At 37.3% G+C, this 27829-nt stretch overlaps 1 protein-coding gene across 3 annotated transcripts in view; it reads left to right on the forward strand.

Moving 5' to 3' along the window:
- Positions 1-13502: 13502 nt before the first annotated feature.
- Positions 13503-27829, forward strand: part of UNC79 (unc-79 homolog, NALCN channel complex subunit) — a 207120-nt gene continuing 192793 nt past the window's right edge. For 2 of the 3 annotated variants that reach the window (XM_065906592.1, XM_065906594.1), the window contains exons 1-2: positions 13503-13605; positions 22946-23038. In XM_065906592.1, coding sequence (XP_065762664.1) covers positions 13518-13605; positions 22946-23038 — 181 coding nt within the window. In that variant the 5' untranslated portion in view covers positions 13503-13517. The remainder of the gene's footprint in view (positions 13606-22945; positions 23039-27829) is intronic. The other variant, XM_065906593.1, reaches the window with a different exon arrangement.

The raw sequence follows: 27829 nt of genomic DNA on the forward strand, positions 1-27829 counted from the left end.
TAATATAAACTCAAGGTGCTACTATCTGCAATGTAGACAATTTTGTGGAAAAATGCTAACCATATTATGGAAATAGTGCAGATAGGAGAAGGAAGAAAAGGCAAATCTGATAAATGGTATATATGAGATTTAGAATGAATGATTAACAACTGAAGATTGCTTTGATGTCATGCAATGAACACCCACAATCTGCATATCGACTTCATTCCAGATGGTATTCTAGAGTGTGTCATAGTGGAAAGAGCCTTGGATGGGGGTCAGGGTCTATAAGTTCTAGCCTAGCTCAGCTGCTGACTACCGATGTGCCTTGTTTTCCCCACCTTTAACATTACGTGGTTATGGGAAAAGATCTCTAAGATCCTTCTAGCTCTATTTCATCATTCTGTGATTCTACGTCCCATGCCTATCAAAAGCGTTTTGACTTTCTTCAAGTTGCTTAAGCCAGCATTTCGGTTAGAATGCATCCAGGAGCTTGTTTCCGTGGGCTGTTGGGAACAGCAAGGCTTTGCTTCTCCAGCACTTGATATTTCTTCTGTTAACTGCTGACAGTGAGCCATGCCACCTAACAGGCTCCTTGGGTAGCCTTAAAGATTGAAAGGACAAATGGACAGTGTTGAGAGCTCTGTGGAAGAGGAGACCCGAGAGACGTTGATCATCATGGCCCCTTGGGATTTGCAAAGAGGAATGACTAGAACTGGGCCATTCACTGCAGCCAGGTCAAAGGTCAGGTCAGGAATGTGGACAATGCTGATGACTCCAGGTAGGTCTAGGAGGGTAAATAAGCCTATTTAGTCCCTCCTGAGTCTTGAGAAGATCTGGGCTGCCAAGCTCAGAAAGCCATTAGGAAGTCTTCTGATTCATGAAATTCCTTGGAAGAAAAATGTGACATTCCTTTTTTTGTAATTTATTATCATCGAATTATTGTATTCTTACTAGTACTCACCAAGATGGTCTACTTTAACGATTCTCACAGTTCAAACATTGCTACACACTTTATGATCACTTATTGAGTTATAAATCTGGTTTTGATTGATGGTATTATGCAGTGGATTCCCTTTGTTTTAGGATTTATAGTGTTGTTCAAAGACATTTGAGTTTTCTCTAGTTTTAGTTAAGTATAATTCTTGGGCTTCCCGGGCAGCTCAGCTGATAAAGAATTCACCTGCAATGCAGGAGACTCCAGTCCAATTCCTGGGAAGTTCTCCTGGAGAAGGGATAGGCTACCCTGTCCAGTATTCATGGGCTTCCCTGGTGGCTCAGATGGTAAAGAATCCACCTGCAATGTGGGAGACCATCTTCAGTGTGAGAGATCTTCTCTGGTGGCAGAGATATATATCCAGTATTATTTTGCTAATAATAGGCTAACTTGGGGATGATTATCAGATGATTTGGAGTACTGCCTTTCTTAGCTATAAAAAGTAATGGCTAATTTGTGACTAGAATGTTAAGCCAGATAACTAAAAATAATTTTGTGTGCTGAATACAATTACAAGTAATTAAAGGGCTTTTATAACTGCCTCCATCATAGAATTCCAGTAAAAATTTACATATTTTTCTTAAGATACTGATTAAATTCCTGTGCTGCATGCCTAATACATATTACAAGATGATTCTTCTTCTTCTTCTTTTTTTGCTTTTATCTAGTTGCTTCCAAGATCCGGTACTTACAGGAATATCATAACCGGGTCCTCCACAACATTTATCCTGTACCTTCAGGAACAGATATTGCAAACACCCTGAAATATTTTTCTCAGACCTTGTTAAGGTAAGCTTTAAAATATCCTGTACTTTGAAAGAATTATTAGGTAGTTCTGCTGAATTGATTGGGACTTAAATTTTTATTGAACTGAAAGTTTTAGAGGGCTTTATGTTTTCTAGTGCTCTGCCAGAAGAGTCTGAACTCAAGCTTTCTGGGTGTGTATATAGCAGATGAGATCAGAGGCCTAAGTGAAATAAATGGCTACTGCCTGCTTTCCTCAGTTGAACATCTTTTCAAGAGATTCACACGGTGATGAAAGTTATGTTTGGCAGTAATATAGAGTGGAATTAAAAGGAGAACCTATATTGCTTATAATGAAGAACAGAAAACACTAATGGTCTTAAAGAAAATCAGAATTATGAAGCATTTTAAGTTCATTAGCAGTATTTCCTATTTCTCAGAATATAATTTATGATGATACAATTATTTTTAATCTGTGTAACACTTCAAGTGTTCAATATGCTTTACAATCTACATGAAGGGCAGGAACAAAACCATGGCAGCCCTTTTTCTATTGTCTACTTTGACTATAAGGTAGAGACAGGAGGAACCCATCTGCCTCACAGTTCTTACTAGGGAAACAGCAAAACAACAGTGGCTAGTCATGTCCAACTCTTTGGGACCCCATGGACTGTACCCTGCCAGGCACCTCTGCCCATGCAATTCTCTAGGCGAGGATACTGGAGTGGGTTGCCATTCTGTCCTCCAGGGGATCTTCCTGACCCAGGGATAGACCCCAGGTCCCCCCCATTGTGGGCAGATTCTTTACCACCTGAGCCACCAGGGAAGCCAGAGAAGCACTAGGGAAAACAGGCCGGCAAAGGCGAGCCTTTCAGGTAAAAACTTAATTGCCGGGGACATAACATCGAAGAGATGAGAGCACACTTCACTTTCCATTAGATCCTAAGGCTTGGTCTCTTTCTTTATTATGATCTTCACGCTCCAAATCTGACTTGGGAAATGTTTCTTTCAGCTCTGTGAACAGCAAAAGTTTTGTAGGACATGTACTAGGGAAAGACTACCATCTCAGAAAGGCCATCATGGCACTGGGCTTCCCAGCAGTCTGAGGTTTGCCACGGGGGGCTGAGAAGGTTGCGGGAGTGGGGGGCTGGGAATGAACATTGTAGAAAGAAGCCTTACTAGGTCAAGTCAGCTGCTAGTCTTCAGTGCCACAGTCTCTGGGTTCTTCTTTGTAATGTCTCTTCTTTAGAACCCTTAGGGTCCCTGTTCTGTGTTAAACGGATTCTGTTTATCAGATTTGTAGATTTCTTACTTGCGTAGTAAGTTTAGGACCTTGTTACAGAACATTTCTCTTCCAATGGCAGTGGAGTTATTAGCTCAGTTTTCACAATAATGATCAGCTAAGGTTATGCACCAAAGCATCCGATTCTGTTCTCTTAAATTCCCCTTTTGTCTTTGAGGTCAGGGCTCTCAACGGGAAACACTTTCCTTTATCACAAATTATGAAAGCTCTCTAAGTGAGAGACACTTTTCAGTAGGAAGCAGATTCTGAATTCCATTTGCAAAGAAACTGTGACATCCTAGTTGGCACTTCAAAGCTTGCTGCTTAGGTCTTAGTCATGGTGCCAAAAAATTAAGAAATTTAGCATATTGAAGTCATTTTGCAAGAAATGAGGATTCCATTTTCTTGAGTAAGGGATGATTAGAATATGATTATGGATGGTAACATTTTAATGGTGAAATTGGTGTTAAAACAGTTTGTTCAAGTGGCTGTTGAAAAAGATTCGATAAAATTGAGTTGAGTCCCTCAAAGGGAGACAACATCAACAATCACTACAAATGATAGTACTAATCCATTAACTCTTATTATTATAGCTATATTTATATAGCTATTATTATCACAGCAATATTATAATACACAATAGCAATTCTATGTTAAGCACTGTTCTAAGCACTTTACATCTCATTTAACCCCTCATAATAATTCTATGAAATAAGTATATTATTATACCATTCTACATATAATGACATAGTGGTTAAATAAATTGCTCAAAGTTACGTATCTGGCGAACATTGGGATCAGGATTTGACCCTGGGACTCCTAAGCCACAGAACACACTTTGAACAGTTAGGCTATGCTCTTCCCCTTATTATTGTTAGCTATCATATTCTAGTGACACTTCTTTTAGTAAAAACTTGGTTTGGCCTTTGGGAATGCTGGCATCCATTATGAATTCATAAAATATAGTTTGGGCTGTCTTTGAGATCAGGGAAAGAAAGGAAGTGCTTAGTGCAAAGATTTACCATCCTTTGGGAAGTTATGAGCCATAACTGAGGTGATGTGGACAGTGTTTCAACTGCCAGAGATTTTCGCTCTGTCTCCCACTCAGAAATTTGTTGTGGCTAGTAGATCAGAGCTGACAGCTTGTGGGACACACACAGTGCAAATGGGAAGAGGGAAGACACTGAGGAATGTAACGTGTTACTGGTTGGGCTTTAATACTTTGAGGTTCAACTTGTGGGCTGAACCCAAGGCATTTTGTGTCTTCTCTTTGCCTATCTCAGCCAGTCAGTTAGTTCAGTCACTCAGTTGTGTCTGACTTAGTCGTGTCGGACTCTTTGAGACCCCATGGACTGGAGCATGGCAGTCTTCCCTGTCCATCACCAACTCCTGAAGTTTGTTCAAACTCATGTCCATCGAGCAGGTGATGCCATCCAACCATCTCATCCTCTGTCGTCCCCTTCTCCTCCTGCCTTCAATCTTTCCCAGCATCAGAGTCTTTTCCAAGGAGTCAGTTCTTCGCATCAGGTGGCCAAAATATTGGAGTTTCAGCTTCAACATCAGTCCTTCCAATGAATATTCAGGACTGATTTCCTTGGATTGACTAGTTGGATCTCCTTGCTTTCCAAGGGACTCTCAAGAGTCTTCTCCAACAACACCACAGTTCAAAAGCATCAATTCTTCAGTGCTGAGCCTTCTTCATGGTCAAACTCTCACATCCATACATAACTACTGGAAAAACTGTAGCTTTGACTAGATGGACTTTTGTCAGCAAAGTCATGTCTCTGCTTTTTAATGTGCTCTCTAGGTTGGCTATTTTACTTATACTATTAGAAAGTTCAAGACAAATAAGACAGTCTAAGTATTTGGTATCCAAGATTCCTTTTCAGTAATGTTCTCTACTTACAAAGAAGGTTATTTCCTTTGCGTTTTATATATTTAATACATATATTCAGCAGTATTTAATTCACTCTTAATGTTTTCTTGTTTCTTATAAAGAATCTGAATTCTAAAAGCAAGAAATATTAAATACTGCTGAAAGTCTTGAACTTTGTTTTTCTATTTGGGTTTTCTCAATGAAGTTAAAATATGCAACCTGAAGTTCCAGCAGCATCAGAATTGCATTTTTAGAGTAATAGTCCTTTGATATTCATGCATGCACATAACTCTCTGTGATTTCAGTAGAGTTTTGTACATATTTTCAAAGTAGAGATTAGGCTAGATATTTAACTTCAGTTAATTTAATCCTTAGGAGAGGAGAGATTATATGTGGAGAAATGTGCAGACCCTAATTGACTATATCAGCAGTTGAACAGTCCACTTAGGTCCACTTAGTTCATAATTGAAGTCATATTAGAGTTCACGGAGGTTCCCCAAACTGTAGGGGACCGGAAGGCAGTTGCTCTATATTATACCCAGCTTGCTAGCCCTTGAGCCTGGAGCAATGTTCCATTCTTAGAAGGGAATCAGTTTTTGTTGAATTAAATTGACTTTAGTCCAAGTTTCATCCATCACAGGAACTCTTCTAGAGCATTTACTTAATCTACCAGTGACCAGGGGTCCTGGGTAAGACTTTATGTGAGTGCTGAGTTGTCCTCATTTTAATTCAGTAGGGATCTAAGTGTGGAAATGGACACACGGTTTATACACAACTTCAGAGTTTAGTTTTTTTGTTTGCTTTCAATGTTAGAAGTGGCTGAATTTCATCTAGTTTAATGCTCCTCATCACTACGTGGGAATCTGCCCACTTTATATTAGAAGCCCTCTGGGACCATATTTTAAACATTTAAGGTCTTCTGTAGAGATCTTGCCTTTTGACTGGTAAAGCATTTAAAAGCTTCCTTCTCATCTTCCTATTTCAAATATTCTTTTAGAATTCCTTCCCCTAGATCATTCTTCTGGTGTCATTCAAACTGCTAGTGCACACATCTTAAAAAAAAAAATCATTATGTTTGGGGCAATCTACTTGCTGTCAGCTCTTTAGAAAATCTTTAAAAGGGATTCTAGTTTCAGTTCAGTAATCATAACTGAATTCTAATATCTTATGGTTTAGGAACAACATATAGACCTTCAAATGAATGATTTATAATCCACAGAGTAGCTTTAGATCATACAAAGCATGATCCAGTAAATTTTGTGACGTGAGTAGATCTAATTCAAATGTCAAAATTCATTGTCTTATAGAAAGTCAGGGCCTCCCTGATTGTTCAGTTGGTAGAGACCCCAGTTCAATTCCTGGGTCATGAAGATCTGCTGGAGAAGAGATAGGCTACCCACTCCAGTATTCTTAGACATAGGAAGTTTATTTATTTATTTTTTGTGCTATAAATACCTCAGGGCAACTTCACATCTTTCCCCAAACTACAGAGTTCTTCTCTTGGTTTCTCTTATGTTGGAAGTATATGCTTGATAATGAGGATCTCAAGAGTGAAGAGGAAAGGTGAAAAGTTGTCTGCTGGGTCAAACTCTTCTGAGCAGGGCATTCTTAATTCTTAATATTCTTTTGCTTGGGTATACAGACCTCTGGGAAAGAATCTCAGATGGGGAAGATGGTTTTATCATTCCCAAGCTAGACAGTTTGGTTGGGGAAATAAGTTTTTTTTTTTTATTCTGAGTAAACTTCACAAAACATCATGAAATCACAATGCATTGTACATTTATTCATAAGCCCTTCTTAAGTTTTTCCACAAATGAAAACATTTCCTTACATTGAAACATGAATGGTAATTTAAAACTGGTTTCATGGATAACTCATCTTCAGCCATTTTTTTCTCAACCTCACCTACTTATTAAATTTAAAGGCAGTGAGAGAGAAATTTACTGTTTCAGTGCTGACCTTTTCCCTCCCTGCATATTATGAAGTTAGTGCTGCTCTCATTTGGGAACCATGCATATACAGGAAGGGAAAAATATCAATGTAGAACCTCCAAAGTTGATGTGACTAGTATTTGTTAAATTATATCAAACTTTGGAAAAATGCTACTGTTCATTTGAAAAAAATAATGTGTTATATTTCCCCCACCAAGGAAAAGTTTGATGAAGAAAAGTTAATTTGAAGAAAAGCATTAATGTATGCTATACAACTAATTTTATTCTCTAAGGCAAAATGCTGTTTTTTTATGCCACTTCTGTAAGAGCCACATCTTGTAATTTTGGAAGGATGCTGATAGTAGGCTGATTTAGGGTTGAAGTTTGGTAAATAATATTTTTGACTTATTTCCATTGTGATTTTAAGGAAATTTTCAGTGGGAAAAATCCTATAGGGTTAAAACAGATTTTTGATGAATGGGTTTATCAAAAATTTAACATTTAAAGGTGGTACTTTTAGGAGTAATTGAGTTTTATGATGAAAATATAAAATCTGATGGAAAATCTGATGGTATTTATGGTAGATGTAGGCAGACAGGGGTAACTGGAATGTTGATATTATACCATTGTAAAGTGTAAGACTACAGAGTTAAATACATCACACACAAAAAAGGTATATTAAATCCCTTTAAAAATTAAAAAAAAATTACTCTAAATCTTAAGTTACTTATTGCTAAGAAGTATAACATAACTATTCTGAAATTATTTTTATTATTATTAATTGTTTTTCCCCTGGACATTGGGTAACAGAAGACAAAGGAAATCGAGGTAAATTAGGCACATGGAAAATAAAAAGCATGTAGTCATTTTTCTTACATTGTAACATATTTTGCACTAAGAGTAAATAAAACTAAATGTAAATTTGAAATAGCAAGCATGCTTGACACTAACCAATTCTTCACACTACTGTAAAACTGTAAATGTAATATCATTAACTAAGAACTTAGTAATGTTTAATGCACATAGAATAAGTATAAAATATGTAATGAAACATTTATAAATTGATATCTATTTTGATTAACATAGAAGTGTACTCTATCAAACCACTTTGTAAGTGCAGCAGATATTATCATTATAATGTATAGCTATTGTCTTTAATGATTAAATAGTATAGCCTAATTTAAAAAACCTAAACATTTGGCTAAGCAATCATTTCTTCTATTTTTAAATTAACACCTTTTCTGCTTTATTGCTTTTCCTGAAAGATTTTTATTTAAAAATTAATGCTAAAAGAAAGCCAATTTTTTTTAAGAATTTCTTTTTATTCCCATTAAACTTTTTTTAACTTTGTAAATTATCTTTCCTTTAGTTTTTAGTGAGTTTTGTTGAATAATAACGTAAGTAGCAGCAGAAATATATGAGATCTTACTGTATGATGTGCAGCTATATGATAGATACTGCTTGCTTAGTCTTTAGAATTTTGAAGGTAACTATTTAATAAACCACTGTTCGTATTCATAAAATAAAATGTTTCCTCCCCAACATGCAAAATTTAAAAAACACACATAAATAACCATTATCATTAGTTCACAAACATATGCTATGGACCATCTACTCTATATTATTTTATAGCTTTTCCAATGTAGTTTAGCTAACATTTTAGAAATATGTATTATTTCTAAATTCATATGCCTGTTTAAACTTCATTATCTCAAATGATACTGATAGAATGTCATGAAACAGTATCATAATATACATATAGACATTATTTTGATGCAATAAACATGTGATTTTTAAGACTTTCTTAATAAACACACATGTTTATTCTTTGCTAAAACATGTTTCTGCAAGTGCCATACCTATATTTTGCAGGTTTTTACTTACCTGATTATGACAGTCTTGCTGAAAACGTCCTTTGCTTTGAAAGCTCCTTTAAATTAGTAATAAAAGCCCTAACTCCTTAAAGCCATGATTTTTCCTTCCAGGAAACCCCCTCCTTCATCAAATCAATAAACCGTAAAACATGGGTTTGGCACTGAAACATGCATTTTTCTATTTTTGCTCCTTACTTACCAGATAACACATGAGATGCAATGCAACTTCCACAAAAGAAACCTTACCTTATTGGTGTCTCTGAGCATGACGCTGTGCGACCTGCCTTAGATTTGTAGACGCTGCTAGTGTGGCAATTGCATCTTATGTGGGTGTATCTGGTGTTTTATTATTTGTTTTAGAGTGTCATTTCAATGTAATGTGCTGTTCTTTGTGTCTTTGTTGTCTCTTTTTTTTCTTTGTCCCCCCAACAGCATTTTGTCCCGCACAGGGAAGAAGGAAAACCAAGATGCCTCCAATTTGACAGTGCCCATGACCATGTGTCTTTTTCCTGTGCCATTCCCACTCACCCCATCTCTAAGACCGCAGGTCAGTTCCATCAACCCTACTGTTACTCGCTCCCTCCTTTACAGCGTCCTGCGAGATGCACCCTCTGAACGTGGCCTGCAAAGTCGTGATGCTCACTTGTCAGACTACCCTTCTTTGGACTATCAAGGCCTCTACGTGACTTTGGTGACTCTCCTGGATCTAGTTCCTTTACTACAGCATGGCCAACATGGTGAGCATTTAATTAAAACTTTTGAAAATATACATGTACGCTTATGGGTACTGGAGACCCTTGCTGGTTACTATAGTACATTGCCTGAAAGGTCTTTGTGTGGCTAAAGCCTTTCTTACACTGAAACTTAATTATGGTTTCTATCATTTGTTCTATCATTTTTTTGCTGTCTTATGGGCAGAGGGATGTTATCCAAGTGGGTCTGCATTGGGGGCAATGGGCTTGAGAAAGGAGGAAAGCTATTAAAGGAACTTTCTTATTCACCCCGACCTGCTTATCATGGCGACTGGTTGAAATTATGGTTTGGGGATTGTTTTAAAAACAAGTCCACCCCCAGAAAAATGTAAGAAGTGGAGCTTGAAGGACAGGTCAAGTCTACTAACTAATTCTGTAATTTTGGGGAGCAAATCACAGAATTTCCCTGGGACTTGTTTTTCCTGTCTCCTAACCCAGGAGACTAGATAAGAAGAAATCTCTAGGAACTTCTCCAAATTTAACTATCAGTGGTTTTTAGAAAATGTTGACCACACGCTACAGTGTAGTATAGTGGTGCTGTAATCTGCGTATAGTATATGCATGCTGCGTATGGTGTATATTATACATGTATTAGTGACGCTTTATGACAGAAGCCCAAGAGCATGCTTCTTTGCTTTTCCCCTTCCTGTAGTCTTTAGTCAATTTCATTAGCTTGCATGCTTACCAGATTCTTCTAACCCATAAAAAGGATCTCAGTAATATCTACTGCTTAAGTATTAAATATAGTAAGTCCTCTACATATGAATGAGTTATGTTCCAAGAGCACATTTGTGAGTCCAGTGTGTTCATAAGTCCAACAGAGTTAACCTAGGTACCCAACTAACACAGTCGTAGTTATATAGTGTTGAACTGTAATAGGTTTATAATACTTTTCGCATAAATAATACATAAAAAACAAACACACAGATATAAAGAAAGCATTTTAAGTCTTATTAAATAGTACCTTGAAAAGTACAGTAGTACAGTACCATAACTGGCATACAGGGGCATGTTTGCATATTTGAAAATTCGTAATGTGAAAGTTTGTATGTAGGGGACTTACTGTATTATATATGGGAGAAAAAGGATTTCTTTTTTTGTAGCAAATGAGCTTTTAATACATCAGTTGTCTTAACTTTAAAAGCACTGATAATTTGGTCCATGGAGGTATGATAACCAAAGTTTCATTGCACAAAAAGTTGAAATTTGAGAAATGGGTTGTTGGTGTTGGGGGTTATTTTGTCTTTTAGTTATGGCTAACTCACCTAAGAGAATGCTCAATGGTTTATTTAGTAAGATGTGTTCTTAAACATTTAAAGTCTGCTTTAAAAAAAATGGTGAAATAATGATTATTAATTTTTTATATTTGTGATTCTGTATTACAGTGAGTATAAAAAAATGTAGAAACTTGTGAGTTTGTTTATTGTACAATTTTTTTGCTATTTTAAGCCTAGTCACTTTTGTTGTGATCCTATCCCAGCCGAGAACTTAAAGGTGATGTCTCTCTGAATATAATATTGCTGGAGCTTACTATGGTGATGAACTTGCCAGTGCTTTTCCTTTGTGGCTGCCTGCCTGACCCTGGGATGGGCCACTCGTTAGGGCTCCTTGATTAAGATAAAAGCCTTCTGTTTGGTATCTTACAGCCCATCTAACTGCAGTTCATGTGTGAATTGTGACAATTTCAAGGAAGATGATTTATATTTTTACTCTTATATGCACAGCTATTTTGTGACCTTCTTCTTTTCTGTTATCTATGGGCTGTGTTCTTATTCTGCATAACAGATCTTAGAAGGTAGGAAAAACTCACTAGACCATCCCTTAGAGGTTCATAAAACAGTACAACACTGCTTTGGTCGATCTGAGCAACATCAGAATTTCCAAGGAAGCTGGAAGCAAAGGAATTCTGGTTCCCGAGCTGAAACTTTTGAACAAGAATGACTGAGGGGTGGGTCCTGAGGATCTGAATTTTTAAGTGGCTCTCTGGGTGACTTTTCTATGCACTGAGTTGAAGAGCCCTTGCTTTCAGGGCTGGAGGCTGTGCCCTCACGTGGGGCAGCGCAGTGTACCCAGCAGAAATGCGTTTTTGTTGTGGTTCAGCTGCTTACCCTCACGTGATCTTCAGCAAGCATTCCATTCTCAGGCCTCAGCCTCCTCCTGTGAAAATTACCCCGGGGGGGCTCCAGGCTTCTTTCCGTGCCTGTGTTCTGTAACTAGACTAAAATGCAGCCGAGGTGTCTGTTGTGCACAGCGCAACCAATTCTTAATAAAACACTTGTGAGTTTTCTGTTTCATCGGTTTGAGCCCAAGGTCGACTGACCCTCGCCTCCCAGCGTGCAGTATGTCTCTCTGCTGTCAGTCTAGGGGGCAAATTAATTCTAATGATAGTCAGAAATAACATCAAAATAGCAACCAAAGTAGTACTAAGAAGCTCAATCTGCTACCAGAGAAACATATCTAATAATTTCTTTTATAAAAGATACGAAAGTGATATAAGTTTTCATTGGCTGATGAAAACAAAAAACAAGTTTTCAAGACTTGGCTGATGATGTGAAATGCAGAAATCTGAAAATATGTACTCGTATACTCAGTGTGATGTGATTTGGTCTACTTGCGTTCTAACGCTAAGTAGTTGTGATTTTTGAATGTCTTCTATTTTTACTCCTTGTGCAGGTAATAATGACAGTAACAATATTCGTATTCATAGTAACGGCTGATAGTTGTGGAGCACACATTTGTGTGCCGTGTTAGGTACTTTATGTTTTGTTCATTTAAACCTCCTAACAATCCTAGTGAAGTGAGGTAGGTATTGTTCCTATCACTCACAGATGTTGATAGAAAGATCACTATTAGGGGGCACGTCCTTCTGTGATATTTGATAGCTAAATGCACAGGGCTGCGCCGGATTAGTTTACAGCTTCCTTTCGTTCGTGTGTGCTGAATCTGCCACTGTGCTGGAAGATGCCAATTACCTCATTGCCTGAGACTTCAGATGTAGGAAGACTGTTCAGTTGATGGAGCAGAAATAGTCCGGTTTTATTTCCAGCCTTGCCCTTGAGTTTTCTGAAACTTCCCGTGAGAAAATAATTTAACATCTTTGTGCCACGGTTATCTTGTGTAAAATGTAATGGAGGTAAGAACGCTGGAGGGATTTCAGGATTCGTTATCACGTGAAAGTGCTTTTGATTTATGAAATCAGGGAGTAATATGACTGAAGATGGATGAAGTGTTGAGGAAAACCTCAGGTCATAGATATAGGTGACCTTTGAATAACTCAGGGAGTTAGAGGCACTGACCACCTCCCCCTGCCCTTGCCCCGCAAGCAGTAAAAAATCAGGAATTTCTGCTGCTGTCTCTGCCTCAAAAACAAAGGATTTGATAAATGACTCACTCAAGGGCAGGGAGCTGAAATTGTTTGGATAGAATCAAGACTCAAATCCTAGTTCTTTGGGTTCCATTTATTGTGATCTCTAATTGACCACAAACTTCCTCCTACACTTAGTTTAAAAATCTGTAAAATGAAGATGAAAAAATAGTCAAAAGTGTTAGTTGCTCAGTTGTGTATGACTCTTTGTGACCCCATGGAACTGTAGCCCCCCAGGCTCCTCTGTTCACGGAATTCTCTAGGGGAGAATACTGGAGTCCCCATTCCCTCCTCCAGGGGATCTTCCCGGCCCAGGGTTTGAGCCCAGGTCTCCTGCATTGCAGGTGGACTCTTTACCATCTGAGCTATAGACACTATAATTATTGAAAAAAAAATCCATGTACAAAAATGGACCCACACAGTTCAAACCTGTGTTGTTCACAAGTCAACTACATTTGTATTTTTTAGTTCTATCATTCATCAAATACTGTGCAGGTGCTATACAGAACTCTTAAAAGAAGGGAGTGATAGTTGCTTGAAATTTAAACCAGTTCATAAAAGCTTAGAATGTAAAGTTAGCTTTTCTTGTTAAATGCAGGATATTCAATGACTGATTACTTGATTTTGTTTTGTAGATCTTGGACAGTCAATCTTTTATACAACTACGTGTTTGCTCCCTTTTCTCAATGATGATATTCTGAGTACTTTGCCCTACACGATGATATCAACCTTAGCTACCTTTCCTCCGTTTCTGCACAAGGATATTATTGAATATCTTAGCACATCTTTTCTACCAATGGCTATACGTAAGTTCAGTCTTACCTAATACTAGATTATTTTTATGTGTTATATGATGTATGAATGGAAATTGCTTTTGCTGTTTTAGGTTTGTAGATTTTAAAGATTATAATATAATCACTGCTGTATATATGTGCTTTGATTGAAATTCAGTCACTTCAGCATGAATAGTATGGTGAACATCAAAGACAGGAAAAGACAATAATACCTTAGAATTATTTTATGTACATAGTTTGATCTTATTAGGATAGGAAGAAAGAACGAGTCAAAGCACAGTCTGCATTTCCTACATATAAATTAGAGTATTTTTTGCAACTTTAGAAAAAAAGATGGAGAAAAATGTTGTCTGGGATGTAGAAATTCTTACCTTTTGCATCTGAAGGCAGCAGGGTGTGCTGGGAAGAACAGTGGATAGAGTCAGGGTATCCAGATATTCTGTAGTCTCACTTCTGTCCATAATCTGCTCTGTGAGATTGGATGATGATAGTATCAGCTTTCCCTCACAAGAGTGTTGTGATAACACAGTGAGTCAAAGATTATGAGAACACTTTGAAAAAAGCAAAAGTTTCCAACTCATGTGCCAGGTACTGTTATGAACATGGATTCAATTTGAATTCTGCTTCATTTTTATAAACAATTCTGCGGGCTTGTTATCCAGATGTGATAACAGAGAGAAAAAAAGAAGTTGGGTGGTGATTTTTATGATCAAAATCCTTCTAAAGTACTTTTTAAAGAAATAGGTGATTAATTAATCTATATTTCAGTAGATAATCTGAAAAGATTATGGGTTTAGGAGTCAAACAGGTGTAGATTCAAATCACAGCTGTGCTACCAACTAGCTGTATGAGCTTAGGCATGTCACCTAACCTTTCTGTTTGTAAAGAGAGAATAGTGATAATACTGTCTCCTAAGGGTGTTGTGACCATTGAGATGGCTGACTGGTAGGTGCTGGCATAACGCCTCGTGTTCAGTAAGTGTTGGTTTAATTCTCTCCTCTCGACTCTCATTCTATAATAATGCCTGTGTTGGTCACATTCAGTTCCTAGAGATCATTTTTTACTGTTTTAATGTTATGCACTTAACGATCGTAGTAAAGTTGTCGCTTTGTAATAACAATTGATAAACAAATGTACCTTTGAGCACATTTGCTTATTTTACACTTGAGTTTAATTTTAGCTGTGGAATTGTAATTTTCATGTCTTTAAAACAGAGTCTGACTTCTGCCTAAATTATATAGCTATTAAAAATGAGCAGACTGATTTTACTGTTCAAGTAATGGAATATTTAATTCTGTTTTAGAATATTTAATTTAATTCTCTTTTTTCATTCTGTGTAACTATTGACAAGTACTCATGGATACAGCCTTAGAATTGTATAGTTGTTATTTTTTTAGAAGTATGTTGACAGTTAAACTTAAGTAGAGACTTTAAAAAGAAAGAATAGCAGGTGGGTGTGTATCTTTCTGAGTATAACTCACTATATCCTTCCTTCTTAGAAATAATAATTTTAGAAGAGGTACTACATATATCAGGCCCTTGGGGTTATACTTAGGAGTGACTGAGCATGTGACAACTGGCAACTTGTTTCTTTATCCTAGATTATTAGTTTCTAATTAATTAGAAATGTATTCCAAAACATAGACTGTAATCACGTTGGAATCCTTACTTATTTAAATGTGTGAGCCTTCGCGAATAGTAAATTGAGTTTATAAAGTCTGTGTGAAAATTGTAATGCTTGTTAGTGAAGTAGCTTGGTGTTTATTTAAAGGGTAGGGACAAATCATTTCTGTCTCTGGGACCCTATTTTTCTTTAACTGTGAAGGAGAGGTTTAGAAAAAATGTTCCATCTCTAAGGTTATTTCTAGCTTAATTATTCTAGGTTAAATAGCATCAGTCTTTTTTATGTAAGAGGCATATCTTCCTTCAATGCAATCACTGATCTGGTTCATTTATTTGGTTGCTCTGATTTTAGTCTTTTAGTTTTGACTGTTTAATTTCTTGTCATCATTCCTGAGATTCAACAGTAGCCAATCTTTGTCATCTTTAGATCTTTGAGAATAAGTCGTGGTACTTACCTTTAGAGCCTAATTCTGTTAAATGATTCAGGTGTTTCTTCTGTCCCTATTTTTTCCTAGAGTAGATAAAAAGGACACAGATCCAAAGATGGAGGGAATTGGGTTCCAGATTAATCATGTCAAACTGAATCGATATGAGAATGTGTGTCTGTTGCTTGCATCCATGTTGGTTTTATTTTGGGAAGTTGTTTCCGTGTTCAAAATTTCTGACCAGAACTAGAGGGGAGCATTTGATTTCTATGGGGATATTTTTATTTCAGGCCTGAGATAAAGGACATTGCATTTTCTGAGTACATGCTAAAGTCTTTAAGACAAAAAAGCTTTTATCTCTTTGGTATGTTATTTGCAAGGTCAAATGTGATACACGGACAGTTTTTCAGGTGTTAAATGATTATATCATTAAGGACTTAGGAGATGAAACTCTGAACTCTCAAGTAGACCTAATGAGGTATTGCAGCTTTTTCAGTTGAAAAGCCCTGTATATATATCAGTTAAATCTATTATGCCATTTTTGTCAATAAACCAAGTACTGTGCTTTTATTTTAAATAACTCCTTTGAGGTACTACAAAGCAAAGTGTAATTTATTATAAAAATTTCTTTGACATAACCTTTTTTTGTTAATGCCTTGTATATATATTAAGATATATATTGGTAAATATATATCTTGTATATACATTTGTATATATTTATATTTTATATATATATATTTGTATTTATATATATAGTTGTATTTATATATATTTGTATTTATATTTTGTATATATATATACACAAATGATAATACATTGTTGTATATATACATATATATACAATATATTATATATATATTGATACACTTGTTTTTATTGTATATATTAAGATTGTATATATATTAAGATATATATATCTTGTATATATATTGAGATACACTTGTTTTTATTCCATATGTATGCAATAGGCTTTGTGTTTTATATATATATATACATATATGTATATATATATATAAATATAAGAATTGAGAAAGTTATTTGGATTTCACCATGGAAATCTCTCTTTTTCCATGAAGGTTCTGTATTGTGCACCAAATTGAAGTTTGGATGTTGGCAGAGAAAAGGAAAAGAGGTCCCAAATGAACATTATTTGATGTAGCATACATTATTTTAAAGCGAATAATAAAGCTGAACAATTAAATCTGTGAAAGATCCTTCTAGTGGTTTCTTGGTATTGTGAACTGTAGTCTCATCTAGTTTCTTTTCCTACTTTAATTTCCTCAAAAGTCACTTACCCTTAGGCAGCAAAGGTTCATTTAGATCTTTGCATGGAATTAAAAGCAATTGTATGATTTAATTGAATATCTGCTTCTAAGCCTTTGGCCCTGTATCATTTTTTTGTTCTGCTGCTACCACAGAGGATGCATGTTATGTTCTATGATCTTCCAAATACTAATAAGTAAATATAATAGAAAAAAACACAGTAAAATACCAATGTAAGATATTAATGAATTTAAGTAGTATTTTATATATAAAATCTGTTTTATTAGCTAACGACTGTTTTTGTAAGCTAGATATTACTATACTTTTTTGTTGTTCAGTCCCTGTGTCTTGTCCCACTCTCTGTGACCCCATGGACTACAGCACGCCAGGCTTCCCTGTCCTTCACTATCTCCTGGAGTTTGCTCACACTCATGTCCTTTGAGTTGGTGATGCTATCTAACCACCTCATCCTCTGTCGTCCCTTCTCCTTTTTCCTTCAATCTTTCCCAGCCTCAAGGTCTTTTCTAGTGAGTTGGCTCTTCACATCAGGTGGCCAAAGTATTGGAGTTTCAGTTTCAGCATCAGTTCTTCCAGTGAATATTCAGGGTTGATTTCCTTTAGGATTGACTGGTTTGATCTCCATGCAGTTCAAGGGACTCTCAAGAGTCTTCTCCAACCAAAATTCAAAAGCACCAATTCTATATAATAGTATACTTTAGGAGCTTTAATATTGAATTATGAGAAATATTTTGGAATAGGAATCCAGAAACACTGAACTATAGTCCTTTGATTGTTGGCGAATCTCACAATCTTATCTAACTTTAGTTTCTTTAGCTATAAATTTGTGAATAATTATAACTTTCTTTGTCTGCATCACAGTGTTTGTTGTGAAGGCCATGGCATAACATATGAGAATGGCCTTTGAATGTTGTCTGATGTTACACCAGTTTATAACAGACCAAAACACACAGTCAAATGACAGGCATGTCAAATCTCATTGCAACCCTTTCCAATATTCTGCTCAAAATTACATGTTGACCTGAAATTTCATCATCTTAAATATTGCTTGAAGTAAGGGGTCATCTGCTGGGGCTTGGGAATCTTTCCTGAGAATGTGTCATATAATAGCAGTAATTGTTATACCAGGTTTTGATCTCATAGAACCTGACAGAACACCTCTTCAGTACTGAGGGGCAATCCTGTCTCTATGACTTTTTATTTCTCTTCCAATCTTAGCATATATTTTAATGCTGCAGAGACTTCAGGGTCATGGTATCTTTTGTTGAACTGATATGACCTGACAGCACAGGTATCTTATGCTCAAACCCTGTCTCATGGAGCACGGTTACCTCTGCTTACACAAACAGAGGCCGCTTGCTAATCCAGGCAGCACAGGAAATGGTTCTGTCGTATAACAGAACTAGCATCAGAATGTTTTTTTTCTTCCCAGGTGATTCCCTTCCCTGTACCCCTTAAAAAGGCAGACAGCATCCAATAATTTCTGAGCTGGTCTCCCAGCCTCTACTCTTAGCCCTCCCAGAGCCTCCTCTCCACTAAAAAGTCAGAGCTATCCTCCAAACATGGAAATCAAATTATGTCATTTCCTTCTTGAAAACAACTAGTAGCTTCCCATCACTCCTGCAAATCAAATTCAACATCTCTGCCTTGCTATGTGGCCCAGCTTATCTTACTACTTCATCCCTTGCCTCTGCTGGCGTTAACTCTGCTGGGTTCATATTGGCCTTGCTGCAGTTTCATAAAGGCACCAGGCTTTGCTTTTGCTCTAGGCTTTTTTCCTCTGTCTCACAAGCCCTTCTTGCAAATGGTCACATGATTTGCTTCCTCACTCCCTTCATGTCTCAGCTTCAGTATTACAGCTTCCCAGAGGCCCTTCTTTACCTTCAAGCTCAAACAGGACCTTCCATCATTTTCTACCTATTTCCTTGCCCTGCTTTGTATTTCTTCACAGGAATTTGTCTCCTGTTCCTCTAGAATAGCAACAGAACTGTCTGCAGTCATGGAAAGGTTATATAAAATTCTGTGCTGTTCAGTAGAGTAGCAACTAGCCACATGTGGGAACTGAGCACTTGAAATATATCTAATGAGACAGAGGAACTGAATTTTTAATTCGGTTTATTTTTTGAGATTTATTTTTCATTTGTGGCTGCGTTGGATCTTTGTTGCCGCATGGGGGCCTTCTCTAGTTGCAAAGAGTGGTATGCTGGCTGCTCATTGCAGTGGCTTCTCTTATTCCAGAGCAAGGGCCCAGTAGCTGTGGCTCGTGGACTCCAGAGCACAGGCTCAGTTATTGTGGCTCATGGGCTTAGTTGCTTCACGGCATGCGGAATCTTCCCGGACCAGGGATCAAATCCATGTCTGCTGTGTTGGCAGGTAGATTCTTACCACTATGCCTACTTTACTTTTAGTTAGTTTAAATTTAACCACATGTGGGTACTATATTGTACAGCACAATTCTAGCATTACAGCTTCATAAAGACAAAGACTTGCCTGACTTATACACAGCTGTGTCCCAGCGTCTAGAATAATGCCTCATATGTTGGAGACACTGAAAAAATACTGTGTGACTGAGTAAGTGACTAAAGCATTAGCTATGAAGTCAAGTGACTTAGGCCATAGTCCTAATAACTAGGTTGGTATTCTTGTGCAAAATTTGATTTCTCTTTTATAAAATGGCTTTTCTTCTATATAGTTTTTTGGGGGGCTGAGAATCATATAAGTGCTATTTCTGATAACGTATTAGGAATTATAAAATGCAGAAACAGATTAAGAAATTGTTGTTGTTCATAGAAGAAGGGGATGATGTAATAATTGTTTTGGTAGTGCTAAGAGGATCAGGTCTTAAGAGAAATAGGTCTTAAGACTTAATTGTATTTCCTAAGCTCAATATTGCATGTAAAATTTCCTTATTTTGATTAATTCTTTGGTTCCTTCCATTGTATGTAGCTTTGACCTTATACACTCTCATGAGAACAAGCTGCATGTCTGTTTTCATCATGCCTTTTTTAACAAGATTCAATAAATGATGTGTGCCTCTGTATGTTTGTTAAATTGGAATTGTGGTGACTTTGTTCAGTTCATCAGAAGACTAAGAAATTGCAAGGCACAATCTGTTTAAAGAAGTGCTAGAGTCGGTTTCTGAGGGCTTGAGTCAGGGGAATACTCTTGGCTTTGGTGTTGACCTTTCTTGAGGGAGGGCATGGATTTGTAGGGGTTAGGAGGGACATCCAAAAGTCACCAAGCCATTTGGACTGTTTTCCAAATGAACTTCACCTAAATCATCTGAGATATTTGGGCTTCTCTCCCACTGTGCCTTCAGGCACAGTGATTCTCAGCCTCCCTTAATAGTAGTTTTCATTTTTAAGAAACACTTATAATTTAAGTTTGAAATGAGTTTATACAAAGGTAAAACACTTGTCCCCAAAGGAATGGATATAGTATACATATAATTATTTTTCCTCGCCTATGTTGAAGGCTCCACTTTCTTTTGCTTTTCTCCCCTTTAACAAAAGAACCCAAGGGTGTGCAATTATTCCTCCCACATCTGGACATCTTATTAAATATTTCCTTTCTCTTTTTCCCAAGTTTTATTTATTTAAAAATTTTGGCTGCACACTGCGACATATGGTATCTTAGTTCCCCAACCAAGGAACAAACCTGCATCCTCTGCATTGGAAGGCAGAGTGTTAACCGCTGGACTGCCCTGGAAGTATTTCCTTTCTTATCCTCATCCCGTAGCTCCAAGGTCCACTTGGTCAGAATCATTTGATGTCTTTATTAAATGCAGCTTTCCTGCTTCCCAACTGAGTTAGACTCTCTAGATATGGGGCCCCTGAAGCCACATTTGAACAAGTATTAGTATCAGCCATTCAGTCATGTCTGACTCTTTGTGACCCTATGGACTGTAGCCCTCCAGCCTCCTCTGTCCGTGGGATTCTCTGGGCGAGAATACTGGAGTGGGTTGTCATGCCCTCCTCCAGAGCTTCTTCCCCCAGGGATTGAACCTGAGTCTCCTGCATTGAACTGAACTTGTAGCTCAGTTGGTAAAGAATCTGCCTGCAGTGCAGGAGACCAGGGTTTGATCCCTGGGTTGGGAAGATCCCCTGGAGAAGGAAATGGCAATCCACTCCAGTATCCTTGCCTGGAAAATCTGCAGTCCATGGGATCGCAAAGAGTCGGGTTCGACTGAGCGACTAACACTTACTTACTTACTTACTTACTCCTCATTGCAGACAGGTTCTTTACCGTCTGAGCAGGGAAGAAGACCAATTTGAACAAGCTCCTTGGCTAAAGTCTTAATTTGGCCCAAAGATATTTTTTCCTTGATTAATCATACTTAGTTCATCAACTTTAACATCTAAGAGCAGTGAACTGATCTTCATATCTTTGTATAAGTATTAATACTTATTTATATTGTATAACTAAGCTAATTTATGTTCCTGAATATCACTGGCTTGGTGGGTTAGCAGCAGCCCAGCAGTAAGTGATTAATAAAAACCAACTCAGGTAAATGGGACTTAAATATAGATCCATTTTTGTTTGTTTGTATATTTCTATAAAGCTATTGTAATGGCCACAGTGTCCATTGTGGTGCTCATTTTTAAAATGTAAAATAAAAGAGAATCATGTTAAATTTTTTTGTATTCATTATATGGTAAATCTCTTTTAGTGCTTTAATACTTCTTTTATATATGTATTTTATTATGTTACCTTATTCTTTTTGTCTGTAGGTGAGATATTATTCCTACACATTGTACTTTAATGTTTTAAAATAAGACAGATTTTAGGGCTATCTGCTTTTTTCTTATTGTCTGTGTTGGTGGTCTTCTGCAGTATGTGTTGGAAATTGAGAGTTGACTTTATGAGGGTGTTTATTCACTATCTACTGTTCTGTTTGTGCTTTCCTGACAATTTGCCACAGGAGCCCAACTATAAGACAAGGTTTCTGCTATTTCTGCAATTATCCCAGAAAAGGAATTCTATTTTCTATTTGAGTCCTTGTAAAGTTTCTCTGTTGTGGGCCCTCTCTGTTACTGTGTTTAGAATAATAAAGTACATTGGAGACAACATGTTACCTCGAATGACCTCCATCAGAGCTATTCTGGATGCTTATAGAGGTTACCTGATACACATTAAAAAAGAGAGATTTGAAACAGTGTTGGATGTCTTCGTAAACAGGCCACTTAAAGATGTCTTAAAAGCAACATGTAAGTGGTTATCACATGGCATTCACAATTTTACTGCTATAAGATGAATTTTGAAGAATCCAACTGACCTTGTGATTGAATACTGTGGGACAAGATAAAATGCCCAGCAACGGCATTATTCACAGATTCAAAAAGTGCTTTATTTCAAACAACTCAGGTGGATGTGAAAATGGTAAGCTCTGGAAAAGTGAAAGAGTGATTGTCATGGCGATTAAGCTGCTACTGCTGAAGTTACATGTGAAGGTTGGAAAAAAATTGTTTAATGATAAGTGAGAGTTGAAAATAATTTTTAAATTAATATACTGTTTTTTTATTATGCATGATTTAAAATTTATGTTTGTTACTAAGTGAATATACTGCCCATTATAAGTAGACTCTTTTCATCTGCATCTCAATACGTTCAAGGTGTGTTAAAAAACCTTTTATTTTTACTTTCTTATTGGGATAAACTTCAACATGCCTTGTACTTGGATACCCAGAGGATTTTGTTTTTTCTTTCTTTTCTACCTAGATAAAAACATATTGGAAACAGAGATCACATCTAAGTAAAACTCTGATAAAACTATTACATTACATTCTGGCATTATTCCTGCTCCTTGAAGATTCTCACTAAATATGCCTGTGATAAAGACTATGGCAGTGTTTGTATGCCAGGACAAATTTTGTGATTTTATTTATGCAAAACTTCTATTGATTTTTTTCAAGTTTCTTTTCAGCTCTCATGCCATATGCAAAGTAGCAGCAAAATATATAAATAAATATAAATATACAAATATATGTATAAATTGTGTCTAATCAAAATAATTTTGGTTTCAGTGGGTTCCTCAAGGAGAGAAGGCGTTCCTGCCCATGTTAATCTCTCTGCATCATCCATGCTAATGATTGCAATGCAGTACACATCCAACCCAGGTAAGTGGAAATTTGGATGGATTTATTAATTCCAAGACCAATAATTGAATAAGATATCAAATAGGTAAAGTAGAAATTCTTAGGAGATTTTCTTTTGGTGAACAGACAACTGGAGTTGTGTTAGAAAACAGATTTCAAAATTGAAATAAGTTTTACTTGCCTCTGGCTGTTAGTAGTAATCTTATTGGCTAGTGATATTTTTAGAATATTTGAGAACAGTTTTAGAGCACTGACTGGAAATGGCTTGAATATAAGTATATAGAAATAATTCAATTATTGAAATAAAAATAAAATAATAATAAAAATAAAAACAATCACCTGTAATTCTAACAACTATCGATGACCACTGTGAATATTTTATGAATTTGCTACTCTAATACCACATGAATATCCTTGCACATAAATCTTTTATTATATTTGTGACTGTTTCCATAGAGTAATTTCATAAAGGAGGGAGTAATGGGTTGAAGGGCTTGAAAAAATTTTCAATATTCCCACTAATTATGTATGAAAGTACACTGTACCCTGTTATTGAGTGCTATAGCATTTGTATAGAGGTGACTAGATAAAAAACAATATCTCATCTTGATTTGTGTTTCTTTGATTACTAGCAATGTTAGACAGATTTAATCAGGTATACTTTGTTTTATTTCCATTTATTGGTGTCACTGCAGATGAACTTTGGGAAACTAACCTAAAGACTGACTATTGGAGTCACATGCTAAGACTTGATCTCAATTTTTATTTTCATTAGGCAAGTAGACAAATTTGGTGGTCCTGTTTTTGACCTTCTACTTAATTACATAATGAGTAATAGTTGAGTTTTTTAACTCAGGATGAGGAAACCAATTTTTTTTTCATTTCAAAATCTTAATGTTTCTTAATCTGAAATATCATCCTTCAAATATGAAACCCCTTATGATTATTATATGAGTTTAATTAAAATATATATTTGGAGGAAGTTATATCTCATATTTTGGAGGAAGTTTAAAGGATCCTCATAATATCATTTACATTTATTAGAATATAATGAATCTAGTTCGTTAAAGTCTCTAGTTAATTATCTAAGTCTCTGAGAATCTAGTTAGTTAACTAAACTCTCTACATCAGGCTTTGGTCCTAATTTCCACGTGGGAGGCGGTTTAGCAGGTCGGGTAGAATCATGTGCTTCTAATCATGAGGTTAAGGGTATGTGAGTTCACATCTGAGCTCAGCACAAATTGACAGCTTAACCATGAGCAGGTTCTTTAACTTCCCTAAAACTAAGTGTTCTCATTTCGAAAATGGAAATAGTTCTTTCTGCAATAACTGCAAATGTTGTTGTGAGGATTTAATGGCTTAGGGCTGTGTGAAGTACTTCCTCAACATAGCGACTTGGCACATCATGAACACTGCTCAGTAAATGGAAACGTGGATCTCTACAATCTGCCATTGTCTTCTTGGAGTTGAATGTTTCATTGGGGAACCACTGCTGTCAAATAGCGTTACTTCTGTTATTTCTAAATCTGTGTCTTCATCTGTTCATGGGGGGACATGTATAGCCAGCTATTCTATACTAAGAATGACATGGGGGACAGCAAGTTAATCTGGTGATGGGGGAAACGGAAGAAGTGAGGTGTTGTCCACCAGGGGGCTCTCTGAGACCAGGTGGGTAGGACGTTATTATCCCTTGAACTTTTATTGGGAGAGACAGCCAGTGGAAGCTTGATCCTTGTAGCTGATTGTATATCAGGGACAGAGCCGAGTTCTCGCTCAGGTACCAGGAATTCATTGCATAACTCCTGTGTACATTGCTCTGTGCTCAGCACTGTGAAAACCACCCTGAAATGTAAGACATGGTGCTTGCTATGGAGCTTATGTCTAATTGGGAAGATTAGGCTCATTCACATAAATGACTAATTTACAGTGTAAAGTGGTATGTAAAAAGTACCAAATAAATTCTACGGATACTGTTAATTCATCAGAGGAGAGAACTGTATGGGTTGAAATGATCAGGAAAGCCTTTGTGCCGCTTGATCAAAGTTATGGGTCTTAAATCAGATAGAATTTTGATTGACAGGGTAAGTGGGGCGTTCCGGGAGAGGAGGCAGTTTAAATAAAGGGACTCGCTGGGTCTGTTCATGGACACTCAGTGGCCTCCTCTGAACAAGGTTTGTGTAGCAAAGACAAGGAGAAGAGCAGACACTGTGGAAGGGAAAGTACCCCAGAGCAGAGAACGCAGTCATGGCTTCACACAGTTCCCGATCTAGAGGACCATTTTTAAAGTCAGCAGGCAGTTACTGAGTATCTGCTAGCTGCAGCCCCTTCTCTCTCTTCCTGAAGTTTATCATATGGTGGAGGGAGAAGACATTAACCAACATTACACAAGCAAGTGTCCAGTTTCCATTGTGACAAGTGCTTTGAATGATGTACATTGTTCTATGATGAGACCCTGTAAGAGGGGATTTTTCTTTTTTCGAAGAGGTTAGGGAGAGCTTTTCTGGGAGTATGACCTTTGCTCTGAGGACTGATGGATGAGTAGCATTAACAGGGCCTATCAGGGAGTGGAGGTTTCCAGGCAGAGGGATCTCATGTGTCAGAAGGGAAACTTGCACGCAGGTGGGACTGACAGGTCACTGTAGCTGGAGCTCAGAGTGAGGGCTGCCTGGTGTGAGATGAGACTGTAGACATCCACAGGTCAGAACACGCAGGATGCTGTGGGCTCGGGAGTCCTGCGCTCATCCCAAGTCTAATGGCGAGGTACTGAAAGACTTGGCGTGTTTGCGTGTGTGTGTGTCACTGGGGTTTCCCAGGTGGCTCAGTGATAAAGAATCTGCCTGCCAATGCAGGAGATGCGGGTTAAATCCCTGGGTTGTGAAGATCCCCTGAAGGAGGTAATGGCAACCCACTCCAATATTCTTGTCCGAAGAATCCTATGGGCAGAGGTGCCTGGTGGGCTACGGTCCATAGGGTCACACACAGTCAGACACAACTGAGCATGCACGCACATATGTGTCACCCTATCTGCAGCTTAGATGGAATAAAAGGAGCCAGAGTGGATATAGATTGACCCATGCGGAGGCCACTGCATTTGTCTATACATGTAAAAGTCAGGGTTGATTGAGGCCAAGAAAAGTGGATATACCTGAGAGCTATTCAGGAAGTAAAAATTATTAGGGTTTGGTGACATATTGGATATCCCTGAGAAAGAAGACCCTGGAAGAGAAAGACCAGGCTTCTAAGGGAAGATCGTGAGGTCTATTTTGGACATGTTATGTTCAAGGTGTCTAAAATATTTGAGAGAAGATGATATACCTTGGACTAATGCTTTGTTGTATGTCAATTATATCTCAATAACTTTGGGGGAAAAACCTACACATAACCTCAGTGATAATTCTCTATGTTCTAAAAAATTGGAATTGGTCAAACAGGAGATGGCAAGAGTCAACATCGACAGTTTAGATATCAGTGAGCTAAAGTGGACAGGAATGGGCGAATTTAATTCAGATGGCTATTGTACTACTACTGTGGGCAAGAATCCCTTAGAAGAAATAGAGTATCCCTCATTGTCAACAAAAGAGTCTGAAATGCAATATTTGGGTGCACTCTCAAAAACTACAGAATGATCTCCGTTCACTTCCAAGGAAAACCATTCAGTATCACAGTAATTGAAGTCTTTGCCCCAACAACTATTGCTGAAGAAGCTGAAGTTGCACGGTACTTTGAAGACCTATAAGACTTTATAGAACTAACACCAAAAAAAGACGTCCTTTTCATCACAGGGGACTGGAATGCAAAAGAAAGAAGTCAAGAGACATCTGGAATAACAGGCAAGTTTGGCTTTGGAGTACAAAATGAAGAAGGGCAAAGGATAACAGAGTTTTACAAAGAGAATGCATTGGTCATAGCAAAAACCCTCTTCCAACAACACAAGAGATGATTCTACACATGTACATCACCAGATGGTCAGTACCAAAATCAGATTGATTATATTCTTTGCAGCTGAAGATGGAGAAACTCTATACAGTCAGCAAAAACAAGACTGAGAGCTGACTGTGGCTCAGATCATGAACTCCTTATTGCAAAACTCAGACTTAAATTGAAGAAAGTAGGGAAAACCACTAGACCATTCAGGTATGACCTAAATCAAATCCCTGATGATTATACAGTGGAAGTGACAAATAGATTCAAGGGTTTAGATCTGACAGAGAGAGTGCCAAAAGAACTATGGACGGAGGTTCATGACATTGTACAGGAGGTGGTGATCAAAACCATCCCAAGGAAAAGAAATGCAAAAAGGCAAAATGGTTGTCTCAGGAGGCCTTACAAATAGCTGAGAAAAGAAGAGAAGCGAAAGGCAAAGGAGACAAGGAAAGATATACCCATTTGAATGCAAAGTTCCAAAAACTAGCAAAGAGAGAGAAAAAGCCTTCTTAAATGAACATTGCAAAGAAATAGAGGAAAACAATAGAATGGGAAAGACTAGAGATCTCTTCAAGAAAATCAGAGATACCAAGGGAAAATTTCATGCAAATGGGCACAATAAAGGACAGAAATGTATGGACCTAACAGAGACAGAAGAGATTAAGAAGAGGTGGCAAGAATACCCAGAAGAACTGTACAAGAAAGATCTTAATGACCTGGATAACCACAGTGGTATGATCACTCACCTAGAGCCAGACAACCTGGAGTGTGAATTCAAGTGGGCCTTGGGAAGCATTACTATGAAGAAAGCTAGTGGAGGTGATGGGATTCCATCTGAGCTATTTCAAATCCTAAAAGATGCTGGTGCTAAAGTGTTGCACTCAATAT

Source organism: Muntiacus reevesi, chromosome 15 (genome assembly GCF_963930625.1).
Source record: "Muntiacus reevesi chromosome 15, mMunRee1.1, whole genome shotgun sequence".
NCBI classification, from domain to species: Eukaryota; Metazoa; Chordata; class Mammalia; order Artiodactyla; family Cervidae; genus Muntiacus; species Muntiacus reevesi.